Below are 27881 nucleotides of genomic sequence, written 5' to 3'. Positions count from 1 at the left end.
AAAACCACATCACTGATAAGGGGCTAATATCCAGAACACATAAAGAACTCATACACCACAAGAAAAAAAAAATCCAATTTAAAAATGGACAGAGAACGTGAAAAGACATTTTTCCAAAGAATACATGCTCATGGCCAACAGGTATGTGAAAAGATGCTCAACATCACTAATCATCAGGGCAATGCAGATCAAAACTACAGTGAAACATCACCTCACACTGAGTGGAATAGCTATTATCAAAAAAGTCAATAAATAAGAAGAAGTGCTGGAAATGACTTGGAGAAAAGGTAACCCTTGTACACTATTGGAGGGGATATAAACTGGAGTGGTTACTATAAAACAGAGCTTCATCTTTCTGAGAAAGAGGCCAACTACTGTATGGAGTTTCGTCAAAAAATTAAAAACAGAACTACCATATGATCTAGTAATTTCACTTCAGGTATTTATTCCATTTAAAAAATGGAGACACTAACTGAAAAAGGTATATGCACCTCTACGTTCACTGCAGCATTATTTACAGTAGCCAAGATAGGAAAACAATCTAAGAATCCACCGATGCATGGACAAAGAAACTATGGTAATGACATAATGACATGAGTATTTAGTATTCAGTCATTTTTAAAGTATAAAATCTTGCCAATTTATTGCAACAATGTGAATGGACCTTGAGAACATTATTCTAAGTGAAAAAAGTCAGAGAAAGGCAAAGATTGCAAGATCTCACTTAAAGGTGGAATCTAAAAAAAAAAAAAAGCTAAAACTTTCAGCTATAAAACATATAAATAACAGGGGTAGTAATATACAACATAGTGACTAGTTAATAAAAATGTACTACATATTTGAAAGCTGCTAAAAGCAAGATCTCAAATGACCTAATCACAAGAAAAAATATATTACTATATGGTGACATGTTAACTACACTTATTATGGAGATCATTTTGCAATGTATACTAATATAACCTCAGTTATGCTTCAATCAAAAAAAGAAAAATGACATTCTTTCTAAGACTAAGGGAAAACAGAGACAAAAGTTGAAAAATGACAAAACAGAAAAAGCTGTATCCTTCCTGATATCATGTGATAAAAGAAACTCAGATTTAAGTGTTTTAGGCTTGCAAAAGTTGCCCTACTATACACAAAGGAACCCCATTCAAGAAGAAACTAAAAATCCATTTTTATTAATGATTTTTGGAGGTAAAGAAAACAACATATTTACATACATGTTTACAAACATTTGCATAAAATGATTTTTTCCCTTTTTAAAAGATTGTTTTTCATTTGGCAAAAGATTAAAACATTAAATACCATAAGCAATGAAACCCAGTAACATTATAAATTATTATTTCTTCCCTTTATCCCTTTCCCTATGTTCAATACACTTAAAAGTGATCCAAACTGACACTGATATTTAGAAGGACAATGAACTACAGGAGCATGACTAATGGTGAAACTGCCTTGTTAGGAGATAATGCTAAAGTTATGACTGCTAATTAAGAATATGAAACACAGTAATTGCATACTTACAGGGTCCTGTTTCCCTTGATGTGTTCATTGAAAGAAGGAGGAGAAACAGAAAGGGAGAGAGAGGGAAAAGGGGGAAGAAGAGGGTCATGCTGGTGGGGTGTTATTTTGGGGGGCTGGAAAGCTCCTTGGAGGGAACCATAAAAAAGCATCTGAGACATCCCCTACAATGGAAAAAAATGCCTAACACCATTCTTGCACACAAACTTGGGCTGCTGGATACATATTATCTCCTGAGTTCCAGTCTTCATTAAAAAGAGGGAGGGGGGTTCAGGATGGGGAACAAGTGTATACCTGTGGTGGATTCATGTTGATATATGGCAAAACCAATACAATATTGTAAAGTAATTACCCTCCAATTAAAATAAATAAATTTATATTTTAAAAAAAAGTCATGGCTAAGAATACAAGAGGATGAATACCTTACCTATGACCAGAAGTCACAGGTTTTGAAATATCTTGAAAAAGTTTCTCCTGGGTAAAAGCAGCCTCTTCAGGCCTACATAAGTAGGCTATTATCATTGTTGTTGTTTTTAATATTGAGGGGGCGGGGAGATACAATAGAGAGAATAGAAGGATGGATACAGATCAGTATCTTTTCTCTTTCTACCAACATCTTTTATCTTGGAGGCAATGTCTTTTCAAATGTTAGGCGATAATAGCATTATACAATTAAACCAGTTAATACTACTATTGAACTACTTGGTTGTGTCAACCAACTAAACGGGGAAGGAAGGGAAGTCGCTCAGTCGTGTCCGACTCTTAGCGACCCCGTGGACTATGGCCCACCAGGTTCCTCCCGTCCACGGGGTTTTCCGGGCAAGAGGACTGGAGTGGGGTGCCATTGCCTTTACTGCTTTGTTTCCAAATACATGAAAGATACCCTTTTCCTAGAAATAACCAATTCATTTTGTCTTCAAGAGTTTAGTTTTTTAAAAAGTATTTTGACTAATCATATTATTTTCCACTTATAAACTTCATTATCTTTATTTGAAAGATAATTTTTTTTCAGTGGACATGATAAAATCTCCACGATCAATAATCTCTGTGTCTCTATTTTCTATACAATCCACCTACTGCTTTCTTGAGGGTGTTCCTAGGCTGATCTGCAAATAAGTACAAAATTTGGTAAATGTTTATTCTTTAAGAATATTAAAGAATGTAAACTCTGTTACAAGAGAGGGAAGTTAATTATATCTTCCTGTCAGTACTGCTTATTTCAGGCACAAAGACTAAAATTCAGTGAAAATAACTCTACTGTCAAATATCCAGTTTTCCTACAGTTGTAGAGAAGGTACTGGCAATGTAGACTTTTTTTTTAAGCAGGGGAAATAATAGGATAGAAACGAACAAGAAAGACTAAATATTCAAGCCAGATAGCTTTGTTATCATACAGTATTAAAGTTAATATTCAGTCTGCTAAAAAATAATTTTTCTAACTCATTTTATATCAAGAGTCACTTCAATCATATATGAATTGGTCACAGAAACCTGAAGCTATTATGGACAAACATCACTTCAGTTAAAGAGGTATTTCAAGTGAAAAAAAAAGGAACATAGTAGTATGTAGTTTTACCACATAAAAGCTATTATTGCACACTGAACCAAAGTTCAAGTAATAAACCAGCAGTAACTTAAACACTACATATTTACCTAAATTTCTATTAGCTAAAAAAATTTTTTAATCTTCATTTTAAAAACAAGCTTAAATGAAGGTAGAAATTTAAAACGACACTTACTAATAAAGTAGAATCTGTATATTACACTTGAAATGCAAATTATAATCAAGTGATTTGGAATCCAATATTAATTCTAATGCATAAATACCTGAGTGGAAACTGCCATCCTTTAGATATTCAATAACAAAACTCCATGCAGAACACCAAATCTAAATTTCAGCCTGTTTTAGTCCTAACCACGGTTTGACTTTCCTCATTCAATAATGTAAACATTTAGCTAAAAATTACTTCTGTTAAGAGATAATAAATGTGAAGGTTTTTAAAACAGTAAAAAAAATACAAATCAAGCACTGTGAGGTACAATATTTTCCTAACACAATAACTACCAGAACCATAATCACTAAATTATCTGTGGCAATTATGGAGATCTACTCCTTATACAGAAATTTTGAAATATTTTAACTGTAAAACATGCATCATTGTTTTATCCAAGTTAATTTTCTCGGACACTGTACCAAGTAGAACTTTGAAGAACAGACTAATGCTGTTCATCACATTAACTAACATCCAGAAATATAACATTGCTAAATACAAGTACTTAACATTAATGCTTTGGCCACTTCATGTGAAGAGTTGACTCACTGGAAAAGACTCTGATGCTAGAAGGGATTGGGGGCAGGAGGAGAAGGGGACGACAGAGGATGAGATGGCTGGATGGTATCACCAACTCGATGGACATGAGTTTGGGTAAACTCTGGGAGTTGGTGATGGACAGGGAGGCCTGGCGTGTTGCAATTCATGGGGTCAACAAAGAGCTGGACACGACTGAGCAACTGAACTGAACTGAACATTAATGTAAGCAGGGAGCAATTTTTAAACCTTAACAAAGTCAGGTTGTACTTAAATACTCAGTACAGAGGTACTGTATAAGTGGCCTATAAGATGGAAAATATGTAAACTCTGAAGAGAGAAATTTTTCAAGCTTGTTTTACATTAAGTTATCGTAAGACTGTTCACATTTAGCACAAGGAATCAGCTTCCAGTAAAGACAGTAAAATGATATTCCACATTTTTTATCTAACATTCCTTATAGAAAATATTTGGTCTTTAGGAAATGAGAATTCCTTCTTGATACATTTTAAAACCACCTCTGGTTCTTATTCCAGCTTTTGAACCTATCATACTAAGATGTTTCAAATGTCAAAAGCCTAGACTGGATTTGATAAACTAGGTAGTTGTTGGGATATAACATGACTAAAAAGTAACAAGACTGATTTTTTTACACAATTGAGCTTATACTTATGAATAAGACTGATTTTTTTAAAAACAACTGAACTTATAAATGAATAGTTACTTGTATTCTTGCCTGGAGAATACCATGGACAGAGGAGCCTAGCAGGCTATGGTCCACAGGGTTGCAAAGAGTCAGACACTTAGCAACTTAGCACACATACACAAGCTATTCTAGTAAGCCACTGCAGGGATTTGGAGGAATTTCCACTTTAGACCAGTTTGATGTATTCCAGGAGAAAGTCAGACTTATTTTCCCTTGAACATATTTTTCCCCTAAACTGTACTATCCAATTTAATCACCCAACTGTCCTCTGATCATTTCTAACAGAAAAATGCAACCTCACAGGTCAATAAATGCCCTGTCCTATATTAAAAAGAACATGGCAGAATGTGAAGGTACCACAAGCAACTATATTGAAGGAAAATACTCTGTATACACTAATATTTTTGCTTAAAAAATACAAATGTTTAGAGATGCTACTTTACAGTAAGGATAACTAAAATATATTCTTTAAATATTTTGTTTTTCCTATGGAAAAATATCTGTGCATGATAATCTTAGGATGGCCCTATAAACACAACTATAAACTTGGTTAAATTCGTGCATGTTCCATCACATAAATCAAATAGATAATACATTTCAGACACACAAACATAACTTTTACATGGGGACAAAAAAAGGTTGATAATATGTGCCTAAAATGAATACAAATCTTCCAAATCAATTTTCAAAAATCATATAAACATTATTTCTAATTTTTAAAAAGGTATCAAAGAATTACAAAGATGTACTTACAATACACTGCACTTAATGTAGGGCTTCTTCAATTTAAAAATGCCCTATTCCTTAATCCTTAATAAATCAAAAAGTTTTTTACTTAACAAGGACCAAAGAACAACCTTTGGGGAAATTAGCCAGGGACTAAATTTATCCTTACAATCAATGTTCAGCAAGGCTAACCCTGGTCCCTGCTGGAGAATAACCAGGTCCAAATAAGAGATGAGAAAGTTGGATTCAAGTAGACAATAATTTGTAATTTTGGCTGAACCAAATTCCATGTTAACCCAATTTCTACCAAAATAGATAATTCACTGCGTCCTTATAAAGCATCTGGAAAATCAGGCTATAATTTTTTTTAGAAGAAAAGAATAAACAGATCTAGTAGAAAGATTTCCACATAAGACATTTACCTTGAATTTCTACTTAAAGAGCTTTTTACCTTGAATCTTTGTTATGAAATGAAGCTAAGGAAACAATTTTGAACATGGACATGATTATGAGACTAACAAAGTCAGAATATTAAATACTTGTTTTTAATTTTATTCAAAATAACTGCCTTTTAAAAAATCTTTCTTATCTAACAAACACTGGTAATGACTTATTTTTCAAATCAAACATGTTTTTTAGATGACCCCAGAAACTGAGACAGGATTCAAAAAACAACAATTTCATTTGGGAGGTAATGTCAGAAAACACTGATAAATGAATCGGAAGTGAGACAGAGAAGAGGAGGAAGAAAATAAAGTCTTCTTTATTAAACAGTCCAGTCTTTCTGCTGCAGAGGACAGTGAGGTCTAGCCCCACTGCAAACTCTAAGAAACATGTCTCAAAGTATTACCAGAAGGGTAAGGAAGCTGGAAAAATTATTCTCCGATTCGCATCCGATCTGCCTGCATGTGGATGAGAAAATCCCAAACAGAGCCGCAGGTACTTGCAGGACACTTTAATGCATGAACTGGAATGGTGGGAGTCAAGTGTCTGCTGTGCAGTCTCACCATCAGAAAGACTTACATACAAATAAATTTCATTTTCTGTTATGATCTCCTAACAAAGAAGTAGTGCATTTTTAATGATGAAAGCAATGGATCAGAATTTTGAAGTCTAAAAGTAAACCTCCCAGGAAAAAAAAGTCTGCAGTTATTAGGAATATTTTAATCCACCAAAAGAAATCTATTTTTGCCAGAATTAATCAAAATAGACCTTTACATAAATGGTTCCCATTTTTACTGAAGCCACACATGCACATTACTGTTTGAATTCAATGTGATATCTCAGAGTGAGCACCAAAAACAAAACACAGAATAATGTTATATAGTATAACATTTGTAACACAGAGAACTAAAAATTAGAAGAACTGAATTCTTAGACTAGCTCTTGATACTAACTAACCAAACAAATTTATATGTCATGCTATTTATATGGGCTTAGGATTCCCTCAGTAAAAATGCAGCAATGTGTGGCCTTCTTAAAGTTGAGATTAAAAGAAAAACCCGTGAACATATTTTTAAAATTAAAAGTATAATATGTTAAATAATAGGGTATTTCTTTATTATTGTCATAAAAAGTCAAAGGTGGAAAGGCCCTTAGGAGTCATACTATTCACTTCCAGCACACATTAAAGAGATAACCTCTGCTCTAGGAAAGACCTGTGATATGTTCCAGCAAATCAGTAGCAACTGACTGGCAAAGCTGAAAATGGATTCCAGTTCAAAGCTTCTAGCACCCCATAGCATCTTTCAATTGAGAGCTGGCTGGACACGTCATTGGGCAAACAGGTAGATAACACATAAATAACAGTAAACACCATAGGATATTGTAAAACATGAGCCAAGAATCGTAGGCCAGTGGTTTCAAATTTATCACTTATATTACCATTCATTTCACCTGGCATTACACAGAATTCAGGAATATAAAATTTTATCATCTTTTAAAATTAATAAGAACACTGGTTCCCACATCAAAACCTGAAAATGGAAAAAGCCAGTTAAAATTGTTTCCAGTTAAAAGGCTTATGATTTCCAGTCCTTTAAAAAACACTTCATATAGAGCATGAAGTTTTTGTTCTCTTTGCTTTAAAAATCCAATTCATCAGAACTAAACAAATATCAACTGAAGCCTCTTAGGTGCTAGATTCAAATGGATAAATCTTAAATGGGAAAAAAAACTTCTCAGAAAAAACTGCTATTTAAAAAATTGTTAAGGTAAGAATATTTTATTAAATCTAGTATTTAATTTTAAAACTTACAAAACTCAGCCTTGTCATGTATATGACATCATTCATATATCACTCTAATTTTCTTAGTTTTCATCTTGCTTTAATACTTTTTACTTAAGTGCATATAATATCACATTCAGTAATTCAGAGAATACTGTGGTGAAAAAATTAAAATATTTTCCAAAGTTTACATTGGCAGGCTTAAGACCAAAACTGATATACATGGCCTTCAACAGGTTCTTCATGGTACTTGCTTGCTCTTTGGTTTCCTTATTAGGCTGATAGGAAAAAAAAAAAAAAATAGGACTACATCTAGTAAAGTTACAAACCTCAATTTATACAGTATGAGATATGCATTTAAATACAATGTGTAATTTATAAAGAAAAACCAACTGCACTGTATTATGGCTTTCAAAATCAGGACAACTGGCTTTAAAGTTTTTTCTCATTATTTTTATAGGGTGATGGCCAAAATCTTGTATTAGAATTAAACACATACAAACAAATACTGCAAATGTGATACCCCCTAGGAACAAACCATCTGGGACCACTGGAGAAGCCTTGAACAAATGACAAATCTAAAACTCCTAAGGTTCTTCACACAGGACCCAACAAACAGAAGGTATTAATAAACTCATGACAGGCAAACAAACTCTATCCACAACAGTGACTTTAAAAAAGCAGAGGTTCCAGTTACTAGCATTACTTTTATCACAGGCATACAGCCTGGTCAATGGGATACTGTGACATGTCACTTAGTAATATTTTGACATTAAAATAATATAACGGTAAGCTATTTCAATACTCTTTTCTGCTAGTGATACAGCTCTGTTTTGGATTAAAACAGAACCTCTGCTTAGGAAAAGCTAAGTCACTTTCACTAATAAGTAACATCAGTTTATAATCTCTGAAAGTCAGTGTTAAAAGATCAAAATCAGTGTTTACTTTAAAATGATTTCCCTTAACAGTTCCCTTGACAGTTTTACACAAATGAATTAAGTTTCATATTTGTACTAATTCCATTACCTGTTTTTCAGCTCGGTGATCCATAATTTCAGGTCTATACAGGTAATATGCCCCAGTGATGCTGATAGTATAGGGATTCTACTTTGAAAACCACTGATTTGGCTTTTGTTTGAATACTTCAAATGATTTTATGAGGAAAGGGCCGATTTTCATTTAGAAATTCTCATACGGAACCTTAAATGTGGAACCAGAACTTTCATTTCTTATAATTCATTTGTCCACCTAGAATAAGACAGAACAATTCTATTCCTTCTTATATATGGCAGTCACTCAAATGTCTGAAGAAAACCACCTCTCTTTATTTACTCCAAAATAAATATCACCAATACCTCTGCATTCCACTCAAGCCTTTCTACATGCTGTGTGCCTTCCTATGAACACTACAGTTCATGTCCCTCTTGATATGTGGCACTTACAATTTAACACAGTAATATAAAAGTTTTAGTCTTAGTATCAGAGTGCATGTGGTTTATTACACCCTCTAGTCAATAATAATTTTATAATTACATTAGACCTTTCAGCAACTGTATCACAACACTTTTCAACTGATAAGTCTCTAGACTGATACTTCCCCTTGATGAAGTTTTCAGTGATCCAGAGTAAATGAGAAAAGAATAGTGGAGTAATTTTTCCATCAATTTAAAGTCATTCAACTTAAGTTGAACTCTCTCTTATTCTAAGTTTATGTTTTTCCTAAATATGGAGGGAGGAGGGGGTCCTAAAGTGATAGTGATGGAAGATGGTAGTTATTTTTCCAAAACCCTTTCCTTACATGGCAAAATAAAGTCTCACATTTCATAATTTCTCTTAAATCTGGTCTCCAAGTGTCCTAGAATATGAAGGTAAAAAGGTTTATCTGTAAAAGGCTTATCTTATTTGGTAAAAAACTACCACCTAGGTAGCCAAGTGCTTAGAATAATTTATATAATTTTCAACAACCAATTACAATCTCTATTCTTCAATCTTTTGGTTAATTATGGCAGCAAAGCAAAGTTCCTAATCAGCTCTAGCAAATAAAAGGACTTCAAAATGCTTTAACACTAGTTCTTAAGAGTTTCTGTTTCCCTTACCTACTTCTCACTTATGTGAGTCCTAAACAACACTCAAACTCAGCAACCAGGCCATATATAGAAAATTGAGAGGGTTGGGATGACAGAAACTCACAACCACCTGTTACAGTTTAAAATTACTAAAACCATCTAGGACAGCAAACTGTGACCAGTGGACCAAATTCAGCTATCTTTTCTGTGAAAATAATGTGTCAGCGAGGCACAGACACAGCCAATTATTTCCATGTTGTCTATGGCTGTGTTTGTGTTACATTGGCAAAAGTGAACAGCTGGGAAAAACTATATGGCCTGAAAACCCCAAAACATTTATTGTGTGGCCCTTCACACAAAAACATTTACCAACCTTTAATTTAGGATAGGGCTTCCCTGGGGGGCGCGGTCGGTAAAGAATCTGCCTGCAACACAGAAGACTATCTGCAGCACAGGAGAGCCGGCTTCAATCCCTGACTCAGCAAGATCCCCTGGAGAAGGAAATGTGCAACCCACTCCAGTACTCTTGCCTCAAAAACCCCACGGACAGAGGAGCCTGGCCAGCTACGGTCCACAGGGTCGCAAAGACGTGGACACAACTGAAGTGACTTAGCACAGCACTGCACAGCTGGCCCTAAAAGACTAACTTTAATCTAGGATAATGAACTGTGTGCTACCAAAGAAAAATTTGAGATTTCCAACAATAACCATTAACTAACTCAGGACACCTACTTTCTCTATTGGAATCTGAATGATCCTTTATTCCTACTCTGTTGCCATAAAGATTTGTTGCCCACCCAAGACAGAAAGCACTTACTTACCTGCTCACTGAGCTAAACTATAACATACATTTCTCAAGGACTCACTATGAGAATAGTGAAGAATCCATGAATATACTGCTCTGTGCAATCTAAGGTTAAAAGAAAGATGCTGCAAATAACTCAAAAGTATATTATAAAAAAGAAACTATAGAACTACATAAAATTTCCTTTACATTTTGTATTTCAAATAAAAACACTTTTAAAGGCACTTAAAGTAGGAAAGTTTAAGTTCAATAATTTAGGTAATATTAACTGCATTAAATTAATTTCCTTTTGTATTAAATAAAAAGGATTTTCATGTATGCAGAGTTGAAATCAAAAGATAATACTTCTAACCCAATTCCATCAGGTAGTTTTTTCAACGTAAGTGACATTAGAATCGCTAAAGAGCAAAGTCACAACATCAAAGGACTTTGAAACTGTAAAGTGTTTAACAGACTACCTCAGTATTTTACAGTTAAAGTTTCAATACAATATGAAATATTTATGGTGTGACAAATAATTAGTGGCAGAAGCAGAGCTAGAAACCAAAACTTCTCTATCAGTTTGGAACTCTTTCTACTTTGTGACTAAGTAAGAAAGATATGCTCATTCCAGAAAAAAGTAACATTGAAGTACTTTGGATATTTAAATGTACAGTAAACATATTCAGAGGGCTATAGCCAACTCAATCTAAAAACCCTCTTGTGTTTATTAATCAATCAACTATAAAATTACAGAAGGGAGAAAAATAATTCATTATAAAGCCACTCCTAATAGAAAGATCAAAAGAACAACCAACTATTTGCTTAACAAATTGTCAATGATTAGAAAAAATAGTAATGGTGAAGCAGGGGGCAGTATGATGAGTACTTATATATTGCTAATTTGGTACAATCTTTCTGAAGGGTAACTTGGTCATATTTTAAACAGCTTTGAAAGTTCTCACCTAAATAGAACTAGTCTAATATAGAATTCAAATTTCACATACAAAGATGTCCATCCCACTATTTATAATTGTGAAATATTAGAAACAACCTAATATCCAAAGAGAGAATTGGTTCAATTATGTTATATTCATACAACAGAATAATAGGCAGCCATTTTTTAAAATCACATTTTCAAAGACATGGGGAAGTACTTATGACGGGGAAGTAAATTATAAAAAGCAGGGTATACAACTATATGGTCAGCAAAATCCCAATTCTGTTATTATGCACACACACAAACACATATACACACCCATACATATAAATAGCATAGACAAAGATTGAAAGGAAATACAAAAAATATTAACAGTGTTTTCTCTGGATAGTGAGATTGAAGATAGTTTTTTTCTCTTCTTTATACTTATCAATATTTTCTAAATTTTCTGAAATAATCATGTCTTATACCAGAAAACATTAAAAATTTACTCTGTAGTCAACTTTGAAAGTTTTATGGTCTATGTAATAAATAAGGAATAAATATTTACAATACTCAAAAGTAAATCTGAATGTTGGGAAATAAATCAATAACATGTAAGAATATAATTTCCATACATGTATAGGTGGGTAATTTTGAATCCAAAAGATTACAGTATTTCATCTCAGTTCTTGAGTATAGAAAGTTGGTATTTAGTAAGAAATGCAAATCTTTAAATAAAATTGGTGCAAGGCATCTAAAAATTGTGCTATTCTGGCATAACATTGAAGATATAAATGCTCTCCAATGTGATATAAATACCCAGTGTATATTAAAATAGGTATAATCTAGTACATACATCATGGCCAATAATTAACTAATTGAGTTACTTTTTTTTTTTTTTTTGCCAAAGTGACTAGGATTGATCTAGGCTAAAGAAATACAACACCATACCATTATTTTAGTTGGAAGAGCCGCACCAAAAATCATGACAAAAAACACTGCAGAACTATAAGAAAATCCAGTGGTTTTCTGTTGTTATTGTTAATGACTTCTTGCTAAAAATTCAAGTAAGACAGTCAAACTGCTTGGAGCACTAAAAAAGCATAGCAGCAGTGTATGGTCTGCAATGACTTGAGAAACACTAAGAACATTCTTCATTGTTTCCTCATTTGCAGACTACTGCCTATCAAACCCTATCTGAGAATTACGGAACTACATCTGTGTTCTTTACCAATCTTGAATTTATATTGTATTATAATATAGTCATGACACAAAGTGATGTCACACATAAAAAGGCAAACTGTATGTAATTTTAAAAACTAACTTTAAAATATGACTCTATTATCTGTGATAAAAAAAATCACATAAATATGTAAAATATAAAAATACATCCTAACATACTTTTACATAAGAACTAAAGTTTACCACTTTTAACATAAAAATTCTGAAATGGAACTAATAAAAAACAATTTTCATATGTACCACAGAGCAATAAGTTTAAATCAGACTATTTTGAGTTGTGTAGCCCTTTATTAGCAACTAAAATAGAAGGTATCTGTTGTACAATATGGGTAGTAATTGACTATAACTGGAGAATTTTATATTCTAATACAGATCATTTATAAATGCAACTTCTTTATTAAAAAGCTTCCACCCTTTTTGTTTGTTTGTGTACAATTTGCAAAACTATTCTGAAAGCAGAGTATATGTGCACAAGTCTGCAAAGAGTGCAAATTAGGATATGGTAAATGCTTCACAAGTTACTTTCAAAAAACTGACTGCCACAACTGTGCCTTTACATTGCCTGTTTTTTTTTTTTTGATCAAAATATTTTGATGCCAGCGTTCCTTCCACTGCTCTAAACTATAAAGCATTTTTTTTAATGAGTTGAAATTAAGGAAGGACTACACCTACTAGAAAAGAAGAGAAGAAAGTTCTATTAGTTTGAGGTTTCAGAATCCCCCCAAACCAGGACCAGTATCTTGGTAAGGGTTAGGCTGGGACCCTGGACAGAGTATGAGTATGTGCAGATGGCATTCCTGAGGATTCAGAGCTTCAGTGAACCGTGAGTGCTCCAGCTGCATAACTCACTGAACTGTCTTGCCAGTTTCTACACTGGCTGGACTGGGCATAATTCAAAAAGGAAAAGCTCATATTCATTCCATTCTTCTGCAGCTCTGTGATAGCCTAGGAAAAGAAAAAAACTGGTTATGACAGACATCACATAAAAAAGTGAGCACTCTCTGAACGCACCCGTAGCTTAACTTTGTTCACTTCACAAACGAAGCCTAGATCCCTCCCACTCTACGTTTCTTGGATTTCTCATCACCTCACATTAAATAGGAAAAAGAAAGGATTCTTTATTTTATTCTCTCAAAGAACATATCCTAATCTAGCTTCTTGATAAACATCAGTCATCTTCCACTTTATCCCTCCCTGTATTTAATAAAGCCACTTAAAAAATAAAAAAATTTTAAAGCACAGTATTTTTCTCTCTATTCGCTAAACCAAATCTTGCCCACTTTCATCTTGAAATGTTGGGAGTCTTTTCTTTGTCTGACATTGATTAAATTTTAAACGTATATAAGTTCAGTACCAAATCTAAGAGGTATAATTTAATCTAACTGTAAATTGGTTTATCATTTATTTTACTAAAATTTTACTTAGTGAAGTTTTATTTGATTCAATTCAAACTTTAGTAAATTAGTATAGATTAGTCTTGTTTAAATTTCAAAGATCAACTTAAGCCTTTAACAGGCTCTTACAGTCAATACTGCTTAAGAGGAGACCTTTCCTAAAAATCCTCAGTGTACTATCTTTCAAATTACAGTACAGTAATGCTAGACTTTCAGGTTTCTACCCTCGACTATTCTAGACTACATTATCAATTCCATGATTTCTCTACCTCTCCAAACAATGAGCCCATTATTCCTTCCTCTTCCTATTCCTAGGTACACATTTTCTTCTTTTTGAGTCTCACATTTTCTTCCAATTTCAGTTTTATTAGGGAAAAAATTAATATTATCTCTTTAGAAAGTCCAGTTAATCAAAAACTTCTGCCTCTTTACCAGTCTTTAAATGAAATACTAAAACATACCATTTGCCTTGCTTTATTAAATTATCAATATCTAAAACTCCAGCACAGAATCTTCCACTTATTTTTCATGGAGTCAAGAACACTAAGTAAAACCCCAAAATTAGTAAGACCGTGTTTACTTTGGTTTATTTTTGTAAAGAGCATACTGGAACTGGCTAAGAGTCAAGAGGAAAAAGTGGGTTTCAACTCTAAAAAACTCTCTTTATTTGAAAGAAAGTCTTGGCCAGTCATACAGTGATAAATAACCTTAAAAACCAAAACAATAAAATTTAAATTATCTTAAAGGTACTAGAAAGAAAATTTATTACATATACCTAAAACTAAAGCTAATAAGCTGTCACAGATGGTATCAATTAAGATATTCCAAAAGATAATAAGATTAAATTTTTTTTTTTTAAAAGGCTTCCTAAGGATACTCACATTTAATAACACCCCAATGGGATGTCTTCCACATATAGTATTATGGTATTTCTTCAAGTAATTGCTAAAAGATACAGGATCTAATTGTTCTATAATACTCATACCCTAAAAAAAAAAAAAAAAGAATGAAAGAAAAAGAAAATAGGACAACTTATTATTTCCTAATTAAATTAGTTACATTTTAAAACAGCTACTTAAAGCTAATGAACATAATTTTTCAATAAAGAAAACACATTACTTAGTGAAGTTGATACTTCACTCATTTATCCAAGGTAATCTCATTACAGTGAACTCTCAACAATACACACATTTTATTAACAAAAACATTTAATCCCCAGTTTAGTTTTCTCTAACCTCCTGGGATGTTTCTACACCATGTTTCCCAGTTGTCACTCAGCTCACAAATCCTCAAACATTTCAGGATTTTATATTTTTCATATGTGTGTGTACACACAAGATTTATACAAGTAAACCTGTTGTGAAAATTTTCATACAAAATCTAAAATTAGATTTGATATATGGTTATTTTTCTCATGTCTGTTATATAACTCATACCACTGACATAATCAAGAGCTGATTATAATTTTACTACTTCCATTACATATACATAAATATCAACAGTGTGTAAGGCATTTTAATTATCAGTGATTACTGAGGTATGTGATAAATGATACCACAAACTAAGAAAACAGTTAATATATTTTTAATCAATTTAAAGCTCATAACAGACTGATAAAAGCTTAAGCAAAATAGGTCTTTACAAACAAGCTGAAAAAATAAAAGTTCTCTCTCTCTTAAACTAGAATGTTTTGTTTTCAAAATTTTAACTGAGAATCAAAATTTTTTAGACTACTATTGAAATGACCTCTGATTTGGACATTTGTTTACACTTAATTCTGTATTCTGCAAATGCCTTCAAATGTGTTCATAATACTTCAATATAGAGCAACTTTAACTCATCTGAATCAAGCAAATAAACCAATGATTCTAAACTCATTCATTCACTAACTACCTCACCTTATTTTCTTACCCAGGTAAAATACTTTATACTTATATTCAATAAACTGGATTAATATCCTCTGGGAGAAATGTAAATTGTGGTTAATTCATGAATCAAGTGACATAATTGTGTCTTTTTTTAACATAATTTGTGTGTTTTTTTATTGTATTTCAACATATTTTAACAAGCACAATGTAAAAGTATCTACAGTAATCAGATGAACACTCATCTGGAAAATGATAGCAGTTAGCAAGTGACATAGTACAAATATTGCAGTGGCAACATTTAAATCAAAATTTAATTTTATAAAGAATCTTTCATCAGAATATCCAAGTTTTTCATAAACATTATCATATTTTTCTACAAATATATCTGAAAGATAAGCCTATGTGTGTGTAGTCAACTTCCAACTTCTTGCACATCAATTAGCCACTCTCAAATTTATCCACAACCAGTGTTTAATGCTAAGTTGGTTTTCTCCTGTCAACTAGGTGACTTCCAGGTCAACATTCTCCTAGAGAGAAATACGAACTAATTTAAAAGTTAAACCTAAGATAAACGATGAGTATTATGATTTTGGTACACAGAAAATCACTCAATATGTTTCTAAAGCAAATAATAATACCAAGATGGAATTATAAATCTATTCCATAAATATGAATAATCAAGGTCTAACTCCCTAAAGATGAAGAAACTATACATTAAAAAGGTTAAAAGCATGTCTCTAAATTTCTAATCCTAGGCTCCTTCTCATTTACTTACTCTACATCATACAGAATAACAAGAGAAATATCAATAAATCTTTAATACTCGCACATAGCTACAAAGGGTATACATCTTATAAAAGAATTTTCAAAACTCCTGGATGAAGTCTAGGACAGCTTACCCTAAATCAAATTCCACTTTGTAATAAATTATGTAACATTAAAGGTACAATGTGTACCTTAATATTAAAATCTCAAAGCACTCTGTGAATAAATGTATCATATATATATATAAACATGAATAACTCAAAGAGAAAACTAATTATCACATTTGTAGAAGACAAAGAATTCAAAGCAAGTGGCCAAGAAATTTCACACAGAAAATATAAAATTATAAATGTAAAGAAGACATTACTAAATAAAGTGTTCAAAATGAAGATACAATAGTTAAATTACAATCCAGAAAGCAAAAAATTGAGGTAATGGAAGTTAAGAGATTAAATTTAAAATTTTAATTCCCTGAAGTGCACTGTGTACCTACCAGGGCAAGAATCAATTTTATTATACTCAATTCTCTGACAAATACAACAGTTAAGAGGTATGCCTTTTTACAAATAAGGGATAGAAAAATTAAGGCATTTCTCATGAGTGAACCTCTCCAACTAGAAAATTCATAAAGTATGCAAAAACAATAAAAATGATTAGTAAAACTGCAAAATGGAACACCCATTAATTAACACAGAACAGTGACAAATAAATTTTTATATATATTTATGTTTTGATTCTAACAATTCTGAAACTACTATTACCAAAATTCAAAGAAGATAAAAAATGCCAATTTGATGCTACTGCCCAAATTCCAAAAAGATGAAAAACAAAAGTACTTCCCAAATATGCCTAAAGAACTCTTCTATTTCTTAAAATACTGGAAGAGATGATCAGTAAATCTAATGTCCAGGTGACAGAAAGCTTGGTAGGGCCTGGTATATTGAGAATTTGAACTTAATCTAATAAGAAGCAGTGAAGTGGGTCACTACCCATTCAGTTCTAAGATACAAGAAGACATTATAAACACCAATTGCCTACCCATCACAATGACCATATGAGTTTCTGAGGAATTTAGCAGCTTTGGCAAGAAATCCTCAGATTGAAAGCTAACTTCCTACCTCGAAGGGAAGAAGAGCAAAGGGAATCTATCATTGTGCTGACTCTCGAGTAATAACTGAACGTTTGTAATGTCAAATCCTACCTGGTCATCCTAAACTGAACAGGCAGTTCACCTAGCAGAGCTGCAAATTCAGAACTCTAATAAGATAACAAAGGTCTTCCCTTTTTAAAAGTCTACCTATATATAATAAATTACATAAATTTTATTTAATTTTAAATATTATTACCTAGAAATAATCTCCCTCTAAAGAAACAAACACCAAAAAGAGTAGCAAAACATTTTTAGAAGTCTTTGAGAAATAAGAACTGAACCATATCTTTCCATTATTAACACATAACTAAAACTATATTATCATATCATTAAGACTGTGGCCTTATTTTTTTTAATAAGGATACACATTTATGTTGGAGAGATGGGTATACATTTAGGAAGATGAGGTAGGAAAAGGAAATATTCTAGTTTCTTTAAGAGGTACCAAGATAAAATCTTATAATGAAAGAAGTTTTATGGGGGAAAAAAACACTCTAAACACAGCAGTGCTAAGAACAAATGTACTAATAAATAACTACCTTAAGGAAGATATTGTAAAACTAGCAGCAGCTACTAAAGAAACCACCAGGCTAAGTTCAAGAGAAAGAAGTGTGAGGAGACAAATACAAACAATTTCACTTTCAAAAGACTAACAGGAAGAAAAGAAGTTAAAGTTCAAAGTAAATAAAGTGACTATTATAAATCTGGAAGGAAAAGAAGTTAAAAAGATGACTACAATGACATTTTCAGATTCTCTCTGCCAAATCGTAAATGCCAGTAGCCATAAGGAAACACTGGTCTACATGAAAAGCAGTACCGAAAAATAATCTGCAATCAAATATATATAAAACATGTATAAATGTGGCTGCTGTTTCAAGTATGTAATCTAAAAGGTTCACAGAATCAACATCTTAAAATGTGCTCTGCTTTGGTCACTATACAAACTGAAATTGCAACATACTAATTACCAAAACACATGGCCAGTAGGTCAGTAACATTGTAAGGCTTTCAGAATCTACATCTCTTACAACTAGTTACTTTTTTTCTCCGAACTACAACATTTGAAAGATTCAGCTTGTTTTCCTATATATTTTTCTTTCCTTATGTGTTTTCTTCACATAATTAATTTCCAAGATATCCAAATGCTAGACATAAAATTTCTCCCATCAAAAATCAGCAATTTTGATTTTGGAGCCTAAAAACTTTATTTTCTAACATTTTATTAACTACGTTTAAAAAGACTCTTCTGATAACAAAAAAGGCACCAAAACTTAACATAACTTTCCAAAAAAATCTAAAATTTTATAATTTTATACTTAAAAATAATCTTTTCACTCTATCAAACTTTCCAAAGGTATAATTACAATTCAGAATTGCTAACATTTTGCAATACTCGTATAGAAGTATCCTACTATATTCTGCTCTGAAAAGATTGATATATAGAAATTATGATATTAATTCTTAAAGAAACTATTTACAACATAAAAACGATACTCATAAAAAGGAATATACAGTAGGATATTCACCATTTGGTCATATAAATCAATTAAGAAAACACACTGCATAAGAGCTGGCATAATAGTGAGTGTATAGATATACTTACATGTATAAAATCATATATACATAAGTATATGTATAGAGCTAACTATTCTTGTTATTTTAACCCATTTATTCTAACTCCCAGAATGGATTTATAACTTGAATTAACAGCATGCTAATTAAAAAAAAAAAACACTTAAGAGTCCTTTTAAAATTATATAGATATATTACAGAAGTGTTTCAATAAATGAACCACAAAAATCAAGTTCAAGTCAAATGTTATATCAACTATTAAATTCAAGCATATTAAAATGAAGCAAATATTCAATATTTATTCTGAAATTATATTCCAGGCTATTTAAATAAAAATTTTAAAGCTAACCTCCGATAATTTTGGACATGTAAAGTAAGGTAGATTTGGAATTCAACCTAAAGCTTATTGGTTCTATTGAACAAAAATTTCTAAAAGTTTCAAAGCCTAAGAAGTGAGCAGAAGAGGCAAAAATTTTCAGAAGTTACAAGAATCATGCCAATGGGTAAATGTGACTCTTCTTGCTCTTCCTCAAAGTAAGTAACCAGGGTCTAGTTATCCAACTGATCATACACATCAAGAAAGACAAACAAAGCTAGTCCTTTTAATATAACCTAAAAATCAACAAAGTTAAAAGGCAGGCTAAAAGAAATGTTAAATATAGATGTTTGTAATATACAACATACACATAGAACAATAATATTACTTAAATATGTCCTCTATTCTAGAAAATTCCAAATGATGCTATTATATTCAGTAACTTCAGAATACCAGGTAAACCAATGTTTTGAGGACATTTCCCTTGTGCTAAAAGCATCAATTCATTGATTGATGAATTCTTACATTTGCAAAATTAAATGCTGTCTGATTAAAGTCCACAGATTATTTACATAGCTGAGTAGAAAACAAAGGGAAAGAAAATGAATAGGAAATTGTCTTCTATTTCAACAGATCAGAGTCCATAATAGGCTAGCTCCAACTCACCTTCAAAGATGGTTTTGGAATACAGTTGTTTGGACTCTCTCCATATTATTAAAAGGGGATCCCCAGGGGCAGGTATGGGCAAGTCTATTTTGAGAGAGTTCCACAAATGATTTCAGTTGTAAAGATGGGGTTGGGAATTACTGCAGTAGACAATCCCATCTCTGCCTTGGCTTTGATTAACAACTACCTGTTGAGAACTCCCAAACTTACTCCAGATCTCTTCTCTGAGCTTCAAACCAATACAGTTAATCCATTAGCAAAGCCCTGTTGAATACAAGAACTCAAATCTATGAACTTCTTTCCATCTTCACTAATACCACCCTGGTTCAAATTACTAGCATCTCTCCCCCAAACTCCTGCCAATGCCCACTGTTACTACTCCTGATCCTTTTGCAGAATCCATTCTCTATACAACCAGCAAAGCAACCTTTAAAATAATCATTTTATTATTCCATCATTTCACTTCCCACTGTATTCACATAAATTTCCTATCCTGGAAGTTAAAGCCCTACATTTCCTGATCCCCTGCCCACCTCTCTTACCTGAGCTGTATCATTCTTATCCCTATAACCCTGACCTTTTTCCCTTTCTTCTAACACACTAGCCTCTTCCCATCATAAGGCTGTCACAATGGCAGTTTTGTCTACAATGTTCTTCCCTCTGATCTACTGAGTTTGTTCCTTCTTATCATTTATAACTCAATTTAATGTTCCTCCTCAGGAAGTCTTTTTCCAAGCATTCAATCTAAAGCAGCTTAGAATTATATGCTTTTTCAAAACCCTGTTAATATTTTCTGCATAGCACACATCACTTTTGAAAACTTATATAGTACATCCTTAACTCTTTAAAAAAAAAAAAAACAATATGCGTCTCCTCCAGATAGAATAAAATTTCTGTGAGATCAAGTGAGCTTATTTATTGCCTTATTTTCACCAGTGCTTAGAACTTTAAATGCACTCAAAAATATTTGGTGAAAAGAAAATCCAAATGCCTACTTGCCTGATATCTCCACTTGGATGCCTTGCTATTTGTTATAGCAAATATAACATATCCCTAATATTTGAATTTATGATCACCCTACCTTGTAAAAAAAACTAGCCCTATCACCTTGTGATTCTGACCTAAGTGAACAGAATGAAGATATAACCAGCAGCATAAGCCAGAAAATTAGGAAACATCTTTTTTTTTAATTTTTAAAAGATTTTCTTATAAATTACATCCCATATACAATTATTACAAAATACTAACTCTATTCCCCATGTTGTACAATACATCCTTATAGGCCTATCTTACACCCTATAGTTTATACCTCCCACTCCCCAACCTATGTCGCCCCTCACCCCCTCCCCACTGGTAACCACTGGTTTGTTCCCTGTATCTGTGAGTCTGCCTCTTTTTTGTTGTATTCACTAATTTGCTGTATTTCCTGGAAGGAATTACCCTTGACACTTCCTTCTCCTCCGAGTTTTATCATCAGTCTGTCTCTAAAATATACTGGACACATCCACTCTGTCCCTCGCTCCCCCATCACCAACCCAACCAAATTACCATGTCTCACTTGGATAATCAAACTAGTCTACTCATTTCTCCTCTGGCCTACGTCCAACCCATTTGCTGCAGTACAGCTATATGATCTATTCACATACAGTCTTCTTTTATCACTTTCCTATTTGATATCCTTTAAACAGCCTGTTCTAGATTCTCTAGCGTAATTTCTCACTCTCTCTCATCCACTTAAGCCATTGATTTGACAGATACACATACCGAGTACCAGAAACAGGGTGATACAAAATAAAGATCTTGATCTCATGAAGCTTACAATCTAATAGAGGAGGTTTTTACCAACAAATCGACAAATATTAAGTCACACAGTAATAAGTACTAAGAAGAAAAATAGAACAGGGTAAGATTTTACACTGTGTGATGGAACAACAAAAGGTCTTACAATGGTACATTCCCAGATCGCTCAGTAGTAAGGAATCTGTCTGCCAATGCAGGTTTGATCCCTGGGCCAGGAAGATCTTCCCTGGAAGGGAAGATCCCCTTGAGGAGGAAATGGCAACCCACTCCAGTATTCTTGCCTGGAAAAATCCCATGGACAGAGAAACCTAGCAGGCTACAGTCCATAGGGTTGCAAAGAGTCAGACATGATTGAGCACATCATGGAAAGGTCTTAGAATAACTGTTCACCACAGGGGCTTAGTGGAAAATTGTGGGCATATTTGTAGATGCTCAAATGCTCCATCATGTCCAACTCTTCTCTGTCTATGGAATTCTCCAGGCAAGAATACTGGAGTGGGTTGCCATTTCCTATTTTAGGATATCTTCCCGACCCAGGGCATATTTCTGGGTTGTGCCAACAACCAGAAGATACTACTGGGGGATTTAGTGGGTGGCAACCAGAGATGCTGACTGTCCTGCAATACAGGACAGTTCCACACACAAGGAACTGTTCTTATCCCTCAACACTTTCATATGTCCATATATGAGAAAAAACCTGCTTATAATTATCTATACTCTTAACACCATTTTACATACAAACACAAAGATGTTTTGCATGATTTTAATACACAATAGATTTCCCGAAAATAAACTATCATATAAAGTGAGGGAAAACTATACTTTGCTAAATTTACAGTTTTCCTAAGAATTATTCACCATTTTAGAGTTGATGAATTATTCATTCACCCACATAACTTGGTAATGTAAGTCACAAATATAAACATCTTTAAATAGATGTTTGTGTGTAGCTGTTGAATTAATGATACTCTCTAAGTATCTAACTACTCCACTGTCTCCTCGAATACAGTTGGTACCTGGGCATGTACATTATCAAACATATACTAATTTACTATAAATTACTTTTCCTTTTATTTCTTCCTTAGATTACAATTAGGGTATTTGTTTAATTTAATTATGTACACAGAAAGATTATATTCACCAACTCAATCATTTGAAAACTATTTGCTGGGCCCCTACCTACGTTTCAATAGCTAGTCTAAGCACTTTGGATACATTCGTAAAGAAAACATATATCCTTACATAATAAATAAGTGAAACATTTAGTTTCTTAGAGGAAAAGTAAGGTGGACTGTGGATGCTGAAAGGATGGAGTGTAAGATGTGCCAGTAGGCCTCACTGGGAGGGTGAAAACCAAGCAGTCATAAAGTAAGTGAGGCAGTCCAGTGCAAAGGGCACAAGCTCTAAGCTGGGGCACATGTATGGCATCACTGGGGAACAGTAAGGAGACCGGTATGTCCAAAATGCCTCCTAAACACCTTACATCTCTATATTGTAATGGCTTCTTTTCTAAGTCTACTAGATGATGAGACTGTAGGATCAATTAAATCAGAGATCATGCTTTCTCTTCTTAGTATCTTCAATACTTCATATAGTATTAGAATACAGTAGACACTCAATAACCATTTGCTTTATGAAGAAAATAAATGATATAGAACCGGAAAAGTTTTCTGAGGCAACTGAGAACTAAACCTCAGAACAGCAAGATTAGAATAGTAGCCAGAAAAGAATTAATTGACCGACATGACAATATAATAAGGCCCCCCAAAAAAGTCAGTGAATTAAAATTCAAACAAAATTTCAAAGGCAAAAGTATTAGGCCATAATCGGATTTAAAGTAACACGATAAATTTAAATATGATAAAATCTCCTGAGTAACTGCATTTATTCCATTTGGCTTTTAATAAAATACTACTACTCAATATAACCTACTTATAGCTTCAGATCCAAAATCCTTACTAAAATGTTTTTCTATTTTAGACCAAATATTCTTATATTAAAACATACCCATAAAGCTTATCACAAACTGGCCAAATTGATTTTAAGATTACGGAGTGAAAGGTTGATAAGAGTTTAAAGATAATTTAGAGACTAAGTCTCTCCAAGTCTCTCATCTTAGAGAGACAAATTGAGGACTATAAAACTGAAACAATCTGTTGAACATCAGAAAAAATTAGTGATATATTTGCTAGATTTAATATTCCATTATGAGTCGATACCAAAATGATCTGCATGTCTCTAAAATATCAAATATTATCTAAAATATTAAATACTAAATATTAAATATTAAAGCAAGTACTCTGACCACCCTACCTCAAGGAAAACTTGAGGTTTTGACTCAAGACCTGCAGGATATATTGACTGCAGGTTTTGACTCAAGATCTGCAGGATATTTTGACTGCAGATTTTGACAATATCTGCAGTTTTGACTGCAGGATCAATATCTACTGTATTCCTGGGCTAGTAAAGAATACAATAATGTTTTAAAATTCTAATTTAAAATGAATCCAAATTCCATTTAAGAAAAACCCAAATGGCCAAAAAATAGAATTAAGTAATAAAATAAACTTAGAATTTACTATGGTTGCTTCTGCTTAACAGTAAGTAATGGCATTAGTATCCTATTGTCCCTAAATCCAAGACATTCCCCGAACAGTATCTAAAATCTGTATCTATTCAAAGTATAATTAATTAATCAAATAAAATTAAGATGAAGGAAATCTCTACTAATAGAACAGGGATTATTTTATAATCAATATCACATGATTACAATATATATTTTGCACATTTAAAGATAGGGAAAGAATTATCAGCCCATTGTATACCTTAACATAATAAGTCTTGAGTCACTAATCTGAAATTAAAGAAAAAAATCTTAGAGCAGTAAAACCCCACACCTGAAGGACTTACCATTTTATCTAGATGTTCAATGGATCTATAAATCTCCCCCTGGGATTCATCATAGTAACTGTAACGGAACCTTTGACCTTGAAACAAATATCATGTACAAAATAAAATAGGGAAAAATTAGAAGCTAAAAAGAAAGCAAGCGCTTACCAAATAATTTCAGTTCTCATGGAAGGCAAAGCACAGCTTAAGCCTCTGAGAGAATGATTCCCAAGAGCCCTTGTATGTAAAAATAAAAGGCATATTTGGGAAGGTAATAAAGAAATGATATATCATCAGTGTTTTACAAGGTTAAAAACTATTTCAAACTGTAAAACCTTAAAGTCACAAGCAATACAAAAGACTAAGGAAAAACAGTTTAAAAGTTAGAAGCATTGTTAAAACATATTATATCGGTCTATAATGGAAAGTAAACCCAAAGAACATGATTCAAGAAGATTTGGCTTAAGGAAACTATCTCAGTATAACAAACCAACGAAAGCTTGGCTTTTGTTGTACAAATGCAAAGATTTAATCTCTACTACAGAAAATAAAAAAAAGTAAGTCAGAGATATATGTGGCTTGTATAATTTTTATGATCTAAATTTTAAAATTTATGTCATTGTTGCAAATGTTAGAAAACAATTAATACAAGTGCCTTTAAGTAGGATACACAAAAGTATAAATTTAACAAGTAGTTCTACTCTGACAATAAAGTCTCAGTAAGGGTTCAAGCACAGAACAATCAATGTTTAGTTATTCTCCAAAGAACAGAGAGGGTAAATGGAAGAAGTTTAAACAGGGAGAAACAAAAGGCTCAGGAAGTGAATTTTGCTTCCTACTATGTTCATATAAAAGCCAAAAGTTAAACATATTCATAATTAATTACAGATTATTATTCAACTGATTATGTTGTATTTCAGATATATCAAAACCTGTTTTTCAGCAATGCCTTTATTTTCAAGAATTCACTATTTTTATATTCCTTATTTTCAAAGATGCACCAAAGTGCAATTCTGAAGGCATTAGAGTACACTAATCATGTGCACACATACCATGCGTCTTTGTGCTGAAATTTTACAGCAAAGTTCACAGAGCCAATTATTATCCTCGCATCTGAGAAGATGGGTTTCTTTGACTAGATAATTATGATTTTTAAGTTTTCTATTTATCTCACTAAAAAATATCATCTTACAGATCACGAGCTATGTAAAATTATAAAACCCTTTGGATGTCCTTTTTGAAACTGCACATCACAGTTTTTAACATTTCATTAACTTGTTGATGCTAATCATCTCTGATAGTCACCTTTCTACAATATACCATATTTCCTTAGCTTTCACATATTAACTTTTCACATACATTAACATGTACAACCACTCAATGTGGCAATTCTTATTTCCCCCCACTTCCCCACCAAGCACCATTATTAAATCAATACTGCATCTTACAATTCATGATATCCTAGAATCAAGCAATAGGGTTCTGAGACAATTACCTGCATTTTGAATATTAACAACCTTTTCTGGTAAACACTGGAGATTACTGTATGTTGCTATAACTATCAGATCTATTACAGTTGTTGAACTAAAAAAATTCTTAAACAGTGACAACTCTATCACACAATATCTCTATATTAAACAATTCATCAGACATTTCCTTCAAAACTTAAGAGTTAGGTACAGCTTTGTTTTTCTTTAAAGAATATATGTACTTACTCCTACCTAACACGCGTTACATAATTTACTCTATTTTTCCTATTTGCCAGGCTGCTCTCAGAAGGTTCAAAGCCAAATCTAAAGTCTATCATAATAACTTAGTGATTCAATTCCCTGGTACTAAATTTCTACTTTTATTGCAAAGTTCTTTTGATAAAGCTGCCTCACATCGTCTGTGAAATGAATAAACAATCAAATAAACAATCCTGGACAAGAAAATTCTAACTCACTGTCACTGTAATTAGAGTAATATTGTTGGATGAAATCAAGATGAATATTCTTTGAACCTGAGCTGCTTCAGGTTTTCACTAATACATTCTCTTTTTCTTACTTCTGACAATAACTGTTAGTTTTAGTTGTCAATAATCCCTGTTACTGGGACATAATTGTCTTATCTCAAGATGGCCACTCTCAAGTGCAGAGAAAAATGTGTGTACTTTCTGACATTTGCTATTCAGAAGTCTTTTCTACTTATTTTCAATTTTAGAGCTCCTGTTTCAAATTGCTGAAGTTGGTTAAACCTGCCCTAATCATACGTCAAAAGTGTAACTATATTTTAAAATGCTATCTTATTCATATGGACCATTTTCAATGTAACTTTCACTTAAAAACTACTTCTGAAGACAGAAGTACACCCAATGTTTAAAATAAGTTAAAATACTAAATCAACATGTGATTGAGTAAGAATGACAAAATACAAAGAAAATCAATGAGCAAATGCTTTAATATTTTGTTATCTACTTTTTGCTATGTTTCAGTAGCCATCTCGAATTTAGCAGCTGAAGAACTGAGTAGAAATATTTGATACGCACTGAAGAATTTGTTAAGAAGCTAAATTCACACGTCTATAGCTACTACATTGAAAAAAGCATCTTACTTGTAACAGCTCAAACTGTCTCATGATAATTTAACTATATAAACATTTCAAAATTACTTCAGTAATTCATTCTGGTCAATATATTTGGAGAAAGCATCAAATTTAAAGGAAACAGTTGCCATCATCCTAACCTAAATGCATTAATATGTACACACGTATGTGTGCATATACATGTGAAAGCACAGGGGTACACACGTAACAAGTTTACTTAAACACCATTTGGAATTTGAATTGAAAAGATATTTTTGCTTCTACTTATTAAAAATAAAGTTCGTCAAGATTTTATTTACTAAGAAATAAAAGATACGACACTAATACATTGCTCATTAATGCACCTTCAAATATTGTTCATTTAAAATATGATTT

General features: G+C 32.6%; 1 protein-coding gene across 4 annotated transcripts in view; it reads right to left on the bottom strand.

Moving 5' to 3' along the window:
• Window positions 1-1149: 1149 nt before the first annotated feature.
• The window catches only part of MEMO1 (mediator of cell motility 1), a 122957-nt gene continuing 96225 nt past the window's right edge, over window positions 1150-27881 (bottom strand). For 3 of the 4 annotated variants that reach the window (XM_027966964.3, XM_027966965.3, XM_042246312.2), the window contains 3 exons: window positions 24945-25021; window positions 14779-14883; window positions 1150-13448 (listed from right to left, as the gene is read on the bottom strand). In XM_027966964.3, the coding sequence (XP_027822765.1) occupies window positions 13317-13448; window positions 14779-14883; window positions 24945-25021 (314 nt within the window). In that variant the 3' untranslated portion in view covers window positions 1150-13316. Of the gene's footprint in view, window positions 13449-14778; window positions 14884-24944; window positions 25022-27881 lie in introns of those variants that run through there. The other variant, XR_003588738.3, reaches the window with a different exon arrangement.

The sequence above is a fragment of the Ovis aries genome, chromosome 3 (genome assembly GCF_016772045.2).
Source record: "Ovis aries strain OAR_USU_Benz2616 breed Rambouillet chromosome 3, ARS-UI_Ramb_v3.0, whole genome shotgun sequence".
Lineage (NCBI taxonomy): Eukaryota > Metazoa > Chordata > Mammalia > Artiodactyla > Bovidae > Ovis > Ovis aries.
Note: the sequence above shows the minus strand (reverse complement) of the source record. Positions and strands in the feature narration are given on the sequence as shown.